General features: G+C 51.7%; 1 protein-coding gene across 1 annotated transcript; it reads right to left on the bottom strand.

The window, feature by feature from the left end:
• Positions 1-529: 529 nt before the first annotated feature.
• Positions 530-6,084, bottom strand: ATOX1 (antioxidant 1 copper chaperone). Its single transcript, XM_054080012.1, has 4 exons — positions 5,938-6,084; positions 3,807-3,882; positions 2,493-2,650; positions 530-766 (listed from the first exon to the last, which is right to left on the bottom strand). The coding sequence occupies exons 1-3, from the start codon at positions 6,079-6,081 to the stop codon at positions 2,517-2,519; spliced, it is 354 nt and encodes a 117-aa protein (XP_053935987.1). The 5' UTR covers positions 6,082-6,084; the 3' UTR covers positions 530-766; positions 2,493-2,516.
• Between the last annotated feature and the right edge of the window lie 2,594 nt (positions 6,085-8,678).

Raw genomic sequence — 8,678 nt, 5'->3', positions numbered from 1 at the left:
CCTTCCACTGGGCTGAAAATCAGAATTAAGTGGATGGGAGCTGGGCCAAGCAACAGTACAGCCGCTAACACTGGTCACTGATTCCAAGATTTGGTCATGTAGTGCTCTAAAAAACACTATATTAAATGTAGGCTGAGGCTGTGTTCCCTGCACTTATTTGTGATTTGGTTGGCCTGTGAGCTCAATCACGGTGCTGGGGTCTAGTGACTTCTTCTTCATGACTCCATCTACCTCAAAAGGATGCTTGGTTACCCCTAAATTATAGGAGCTGCAAAAGTCCTTCTTCCCAGCACCTGCATCCAAAATTGAAAGTTTGTCTGTTCCATGATGCAAACAGATTCCCTGAATCTAAGTGACACTCAAGATCAGTTCTCCCAAGACATGTCCCTCAGGCAGAAGTGGCAGTCAGCTTCTAAAGGTAGAGGCAATTTCCTGGGAGACCTGTCTTGCAAGTAATAGGTTATTTCCCATCCGTAAGAGCTATCTCTTACAGAAATCAAGTTAAAGGAGTAAAAAGACACATGAGACACACATACATGCACTGAGAGATAGAAGCAGCACCTTGATTTACTGTGGGACTAGAAACAGCACATAACAACCTCCTCCTCTAGGTTTCTCTGCTTTTGAAGCCCAAGACGCAGCTGTGTCCTCCTGCCAGCCCTCTGCTTTCCAACATCTGACAGGACAGCAAAGGTCAAATGACAGAGCAAGTTGGGAGTCATGAAAATAGTTAAGCCATCTATTTGCTGAAGTAATTTTTGAGTTCCTGCAAAGTAAATAAATAAATTAATAAAAGGGAAACATACCAAGACACAGAGGAGCTAACATTATACAAAGATGCCCTCTGCCGGTCACAAACAAAGGGAAAGCCATCCATCTGAGCTCTATGCCAGTGATTTGCAACTTCCCTCCCTCTTTTTACAAACGAACTGCTACAAATATGTCCTATTGAGGGAAATGTGCTGTAAAACTTCAGTTTAGTGTTTTTTTCCAATAACAATTGAAGTGATCTAGCAGCAAACTACTAGCAAGGGCAGCCCAACCACCCTGCTCCTTTTGTTTTAGATCTTACAATCCTTGAGTAAGAAAAAATATAGCTTTAGTTAAAAAAAAACAAAGGGAAAACAATAGCATCAAGAGAAATGCTCTGCCAGGTTGCCTGGCTGAGCTGACTCCATAGCTGCCTTGATAGAACATAAGGAAACTGGTGAGAACACGGGGCCATGGAAAAAGGGACACATCCATGTTGAGACTGGCTTTGCTATAATGGTTAACTTTTGCAGTCATTTGAGACATAGTCCACAAGTCCTGGCAAGCTGAAAACAGCATTTCAGTCAATACTATGAGCTGAAAACTATTTGAGTCACTAATCAATTCAGGGCATGTTTCTGTCTCTGCTTTAAAGAGCAATGTTATTTGATTAAACCTATGATTTTAAACAATTTCTAAGAAGTATTGAGAGCTTGCTCAAATTATACAAATTGCAGATTTTAAATCTCTTAAGTCAGTCTATTAAACCAATGCAGATCTATTGCACACACACATAAGTATTGCCTCAACTCTTTCTTGTATTAGTTTAATTCCTGCTGGTGTAAATCCCTGATTTAATTTACTGACTGGGAATTAAATCAGCATGAACCGGTTTCAGTGCATCTGTGCTGGCTATTTGTGATGATCAACTATATCATTTTAAGACAATGTCATCAGATTAGAAAGCTCCACCGACAGAAATAAGCTCTTAAAAGATGCAATATAATAATCATGGACATTAAAGAACAGTACATGCAGAGTGGGCTGCCCTCTTCATTCTTTTCCACTGAAACTGAACCCTGTCTACAAAAACATTTCACAGTCAGGAAAGAGTTTTGTACATGTCCCCATAGTGCTGGGACTCTAGGAAAATAAGGCTGCAATAATCAGGTTTTCTTTGAGATAAGCATCCAGAGACTGTGTTCACAGGAAGCTATTCTGAAACTAAATATTTTATGTCCATGAGGGGAGCACGGTGCTGTTTATTTTCCACTCTTGATTTTTGTGGAGGATTAGCAGTGATATCAATAGAATCAGATGGTGTGAGGTCCCTGTGCTACAACCAATTCCCTGCATCACATACCCACAGCAGTCCCATCACCCTCCCTGGTATTGTTGGGGGCCACCACTCTCTCTGGTCAGTTGGTGAACGTCTTTCAGATTTCTTTTCATGTGATATGCTCTGCAAACTCTAGGATCACCTGCGAATGGCAGAGAGGCTATGTTCTATCTTTCCACTACAAACACTGTTGGGATCACATGGGCTTTGCAGAATAGCTAAGGGGTCCCACAAGGGATGGTGCTGGCTGTATGTGGTCCTGCCATTTGCCAAATACCAGGAGTTCGCTGAAGCTGGACCCACAAGTCTTTCCTATTTTGTGTTTTCCAGGAAGCACCCTGCTTTACTGAGATAGCTAGAAAAAGCTCAGATCTCTCCAGTGTTTCATACACCTGCTATATACCTAGCCTCCTCACACCAGGCATGGCTACTGCGCAGACTTCTCCCCCAGGTAGGATGCATTCTTTCCGGTCTTCTTCAGGGTTTCCAATAAAGTGTCAACGTTGTGCTCTGAGTCAATCCACACCTTCTTGTTGGGCAGGTCAATATCAAACTGGACACCTGTGAAGAAGGGAAAAACACTTTCCACAGGTAAAAGCAGCCATACTCCCCTGGCCATCAGTCAAACACATATGTGCCTCCCACATGCAAACTCTGATTCCGCCACCAGCCAGCAAAGTGAAACTGGTGTCCCACAAGCTCTGGTGTGAAGGAAGCCAGATATCCTATTGGTCTGCATTGGGCATCACAGTTTCTCAACTGCTTTAATCTGCTCATCCCACCTTAGATCAGCACAATCACTCATGCAGTAACCAGAATGAGTTGAGATTAAACCAACTACTGCAATCTCCAAACAGCTGTCTGTGCTGTGGTTTAGCATGGATAGGTACTAATGAGTGGTTTAGTGTAGGTGTTAGAACAGGGACAAGGCAGGCCAGTGCCTAATAAGGGTGAACCTCTCAGCCCTCTGAAAGGAACTGCACATGAAGTCTCTATCCAGCCACATATTTTCACAAACTTGTAGGTGCCAGCATGTTGAAGAGTGATGGAACTGCTGACAACCACATGCAGAGGAACTGGAATTGGCACACACACGCAGAGGAACTGGGATCGGCACAGCCTGGTCCCAGGGCCTTCACACCTTGGTGAAAGCTGTTCTCACTTGATGAAGATGAGGAGCAGGATGACAGGTCCTCACAACTGGTAAGTGCAGACCAGATCCTTTCCTCTTGGTAATGTCAGTATAAAGGAGACATAGGTTATCATTTTCCAGGTAGTATTAAAAACAGGCGGTGCAGGCAACCACCAATCACTCTGCTCTGCTCTGATTGCTGATGACACATCTAGGGAAGCACAACAGATATCCCAGGCCTTTCTGGGAATAATGCCTGGCAGGATATCCACCTCTTTTCCTTCTGGCAGGCTGAGCAGGGGTCTACCAGTTTGGTTCCCAGAGGATTCAGGATGAGACCCTGGTGATTCAGAGCCACCGGCAGCCTCGGCAGCTCCTCCCTCCCTTGACAATCTCTCCAGCGGTCTCTCAGCAACTCATTACTGACTAAGCAGCAGGCTCAGAGCAGAGTGAGGAGCTGAGGTTTCCAGTCAGCCACTTTCAGCTTTTACCTTGCAAGACTGGGGACTCCAGGGAACTAGGATCCCGCCCCAGAGCCAGCACTGCTTTGGTGAGCTGGCTGCCACACACCCAGCACTGACTCACCTCCCAGTCTGTGCAGGACACGGGTGACTGCATTGGAGCAGCCTTCGCAGGTCATGTCCACAAAGAATTCGTGTTTCTGAAAAGAGGCAGAGGGGCAGGGATAGGTTCAAGGAGGATGCAGCTGGCAGCACACCACAAGCACTCACCCTCCACACTTGCCTTTTTCCTTGGGGAAGTGGGTTCAAATCCTCCCCAACAGAAAGGTCCACACATGCCACTAAGGGATCCTCTGCAAACCTGAAAGCTCCCTGTAATGTCCTTGCGCTGTCCCTCACAGCACAACCCTAGCAGCCTTTGGAGACTGTCTGGCCTCTACTCAGAGCAGAGGCACCTTCAGGGTCAGCACAGGCTACCACCTCTGTGGGCTCTGCTAGACCCACTCCACTTGCTCTGGTGAGCCAGAAGCAAGCTCCCTGTTTCCAGCTGCCCACTGCCCTGACTTAGTCTGCAAGGTTTTTGATCCTTGCCCATCCTATTCTTCTTTTGCCTACAAGGCCTCTTGTCCCCAACATAAACTCACAAAAATATCAACAAAACTGAAATTTAAGGAACATTAGTGATGTTTTTTCACCCCTTCTCTCCACCAGGGCTCCAGTGTTATCTTCACTTGTGAGAGATAATGAATGGTTCAACACAAACATGCTTGCCTGTAACACTCATTATTGCCTTCAACCCTTGGCACCAGATGGATCCTAATTCCCTTTTCTTGTCCAAGCCTTTTACTTCCCTTAAAAAAGAAAACTAAAGCTGTTTTTTGTTACCCACAACCCATATTTCTTCTCATTCAAAACCTCCCTTTGCCCCCCACCGCTGAGAGGCCAAACCCCTCACTGCCACAATGCACCCCAGAAAGGAGTTCGGGAATTGCTGTTCCCATTAGGATTTCCCTTCCCAGCAGAATTAGCATTTTCTGGATTTTCCTTTCACAATTTTCCACATGCTGTGAGGCCGGTGTGCAGGAAGGTGGGATGGGGCTGAGGCAGGAGGGGTCCCAGCGCAGGCCTCCCTCCCGGGACCACCGGTGCACCCAAGCCCCAGGGGACCCCACAGCTCCTCCTGTACCGGACAGTGCCCACCCTGCCCCAGGCTGCACCTGGCACCACCAAGTTCCCCTGCTCCACACAGGACCCCCCCCCCCCCCCCGACCCCACCATGTCCCCTGCCCCACGCAGAAACCCCTCCCGAGCCCATCAAGTTCCCCTGCCCCACACAGGACCCCCCTCCCCGACCTCATCACATCCCTTGTCCCAACAGGACTTCCCTCCCTGACCCCACCACATCCCTTGTCCCACGCAGGAACCCCCTGGCCCCATCACATCCCCATGCAAGATTCCCTGACCCCTTGCAGCCCCCCTCCCTGACCCCATCACATCCCCCAGCCCCAGAGAGGACCCTTCTGGTTCCATCACATACCCCAGCCCCACAGAGGACCCCTCTGGTCCCACCACATCCCCCAGCCCCAGAGAGGACCCTTCTGGTTCCATCACATCCCCCAGCCCCAAGCAGGACCCCTCTGGTCCCATCACATCCCCCAGCCCCACAGAGGACCCCTCTGGTCCCATCACATCCCCCAGCCCCAAGCAGGACCCCTCTGGTTCCATCACATCCCTCAGACCCAGAGAGGACCCCTCTGGTCCCATCACACCCACCAGCCCCACAGAGGACCCCTCTGGTCCCACCACGTCCCCTGCCCCACGCACGACCCCGTCCCCGACCCCACCATGTCCCTCGTCCCCCGCAGGACCCCCCTGGCCCCGTCACATCCCCCACCCCACGCAGCCCCATGCAGGATTCCCCGACCCCATACAGACCCCCTCCCTGACCCTAACACACCCCCCGGCCCCACGCAGGATCCCCCCCCCGGCCCCATACACCCCAGCCCCACACAGCGTCCCCCTCACTCAGCCCCACGCAGGACCCCCCGACCGCGTCACATCCCCCACCCCACGCAGCCCTATGCAGGATCCCCCGCCCCACGCAGCCCCCCTCTTCTCCGACCCCAACACATCCCCCAGCCCCACGCAGGACCTCTCTGGTCCCATCACACCCCCCAGCCCCACGCAGACCCGCCCGACCCGCCCAAACCCCCTGCCCCAAGCAGCTCCCCCCCCCCCCCCCTCCCCGCACGCACCGGCATGGCGCAGCGCGGCTCCCGGCGCGGAGGAAGGGGCGGGACGCGCTTGGCTCCTGCGGGCACTGAGCGCCGGCCCCGCCGAGAGGCTGAGGGCCCCACGGAGCACCCGCGCTTCCCGAACCCACCGCCTCCCTGCCTCATGCATCCTCCCTCCTGCCCCACGGAGGTTCCCCCTCCCCAGCCCCACCGTGTCCCTGCCCCGTGCATCCTGCCCCCCAGCTCCATTCCCTGGCCCCACCGCGTCCCCCAGCCCTGTGCCTCCTCCCCCCCTGCCCCACAAAGGACTCCCTGGCACCACCACGTCCCTGCTCCACGCAGGACCTCCCAGTCTCACCATGTCCCTGCCCAACGCAGCCTCCTCCCCAGCCCCACGTAGGATCCCCTGACCCACATGGGACCCCCCAGCCCCACGCAGGACTCCTCCAGTCCCACCACATTCCCCAACCCCATGTAACCTGCCCCCTGCTCCACGCAGGATCCCCCTCCCTAACCCTCACCACATCCCCTTGCCCCATGCAGGACCCCTCTGGCCCCATGCAGACCCCCAACCCCACTACATCCCCTGGCCCCACACAGGACTCTCCAGCCCCATCATGTCCCTGCCCGCACACGAGGGCAGTGGGGAGACAGAGGGACCTGGGCCCTTCTTGGAGCCCTCACATGGGTGGCACCTTTCAGCTCAAACCCCTGGAGAGGGGAGTTTAGAAGGCGTGTTGATGGTTGGACTTGATCTGAGAGCTCTTTTCCAATCTTAACGATTCTATGATTCTGTCATTCTAAGGTTTTGCGAAGTCACCGGTGGGCCAGGAGCCAGGGTCAGTGACAGAGGCATGGGAGAGTAGTGAGACGGGAGACAGCTGCACTGACAGGGGTTCGGGACACTGCGGAGTGGTGGCTTCTGAGCTGGCTGAGATGCAGGGATGTGGGATGCAGGCGTTTGGACACCCTTTGGGGTGTTCTTCACATAGACCAAACTGCTTTTAGTAGCCTTTTGGGGATGGCAATTTAATTCTTAGGAGCAGTTGTTGCTGAAACAAAGCCTCGTTTCTCACAGTTGTAGATTCATAGAATGGTTTAGGTTGGAATAGACCTTAAAGCTCATCTGGTGCAGGGACACCTCCCACTGGATCAGTTTACTCAAAGCCTCATCCAGCCTGGCCTTGAACACCTACAGGGATGGGGAATCCAGGACTTCTCTGGGCCAGTGCCTCACTGCCCTCACAATAAAAAAAATTCTTGCTAATATCTATTCCAAATCTTCCCTCTTTCAGCTTCAAATCATTACCCCTCATTCTATCACTACGCTCCCTGGTAAAGTGTCCCTCCTCATTCATGTCTCTCTCCCCATTTTTCTGATACTAAAGTGCTGCCAGTCCTCATGACAAGATGCACTAGGGCTGTGCCTTGTCCACTGCTGTCTGCGTTAGGATGAAGCCTAAGTACGGCTGGGACCATCAGAAGGCATGAGATGCCAGAAGGGCTTAAGGAGAACGTGGTAGAGAACAGTTAGTAGTCAGTGTGGATTCGGAGTAACCCTGCCTGGTACTCTGCCTGCCTTACAGGGACAGGATCGGCACAGAGACAAAGCAGCTGTGGGAGGGAAGTGGGAAGAGTGATAAAGACAGGGCAGGAAGTGTGAGGGTTGGCTGAGCTGCTGGAGAAAGCTTCATCCTCTTGGTCTTCTGAGAATTTGAGATTTACTGGCTTAGGAGAGCTCTGGTGGACTGGATTATTGAATGAGGGAAGTTTGGCCGGGACTCCAGAATAGACAAAGAGAAAGGATGCTGGTCCTTGAAGATGTTTGTGTGTCTGCTTTCAGGTGGTTTATTGGTTGACCCTTTGAAGGAGAATGGACTTCTGTCTTAAAAAATCCAGGCAAGGTGGAGGAGGCCGTGGCAAGGAGCAACTCGAGTGCTCTGTGAGGCTGTGCATAACCCGGAAAGGAGGTGCTGTACATCAGGCCTGCGGAGAGCTGGCAGAGCTGCGTGGGGGATGATATTTCCTGACCACGTGCTGGGCTTCAGCATCTTCCTGTTAAGGAGCCTAACCTGTAGCAGGAAAAATAACCAGGGTATTTCTGGTTATTTGCTATCACACCAGCCAAAGATGCTTCCTGGGATGTCAGCTGCCCTTAGCTAACCCCTTCCCTTTGTGCTGAAAAGGCTGAGTCCCTGCCAGCAACGCTGAGCTGAAGATGATGCGAATGCCTTTCCCAGAGAGCTTCTGTTCCATGGGAGGAGTGAGGCTATTGGTTTTAACGTGTCCACAACCCTGTTGTTGTACTGACCTTTCCATGAAAGAGGAATTACTGTTCCTTCTCTTACCTCGGGGGAAGAGATGCCTGGGGTCCCCCGGCAGAGTTTATTTTGGATGGCTGTTGTGCTGGGTCACTGGTCTCATGTTAAACTTCGCAAAAGTCTGCACTAGTGATTTATGAACTGGCAGATTGCAACGTGGCTTAGTCTATAAATAGCTGGGGGCTATGGGGGGAAGGATATCAATGCTGAGCATGGACCACTGCCAGTCCACTGGCTGTATCTCCAGCTGCAAGGCAGCTCAGAGAGGGTTTTAGGCAGCATTTAGTGATATCAGTGGGGAGGAAGTCACTTTTATAGGGTGAAATGCATCTCTGTCTACTAATCATCATTTGGGATGGAATGCGATGCAAATTGAAAGCTATGGCCTTCCAAGAGCTGGCTCAGGCTGACTGTGCTTCCTTCCAAGCTCTGGCAAGGAGG

This window comes from Cuculus canorus, chromosome 14 (genome assembly GCF_017976375.1).
Source record: "Cuculus canorus isolate bCucCan1 chromosome 14, bCucCan1.pri, whole genome shotgun sequence".
Lineage (NCBI taxonomy): Eukaryota > Metazoa > Chordata > Aves > Cuculiformes > Cuculidae > Cuculus > Cuculus canorus.
This window is presented reverse-complemented; position numbering and strand designations above follow the sequence as displayed.

Bases quoted from the DNA above. Each gene is read 5' to 3' on its own strand.
- ATOX1 (XM_054080012.1), bottom strand. From the start codon at position 6,081: ATGAGGCAGGGAGGCGGTGGGTTCGGGAAGCGCGGGTGCTCCGTGGGG. The intron at 3,883-5,937 runs GTGCGTGCGGGG...GCCTCTTTTCAG, and splicing joins AGCCGCGCTGCGCCATGCCG to AAACACGAATTCTTTGTGGA. The intron at 2,651-3,806 runs GTGAGTCAGTGC...CCTTCTTCACAG, and splicing joins TGTCCTGCACAGACTGGGAG to GTGTCCAGTTTGATATTGAC.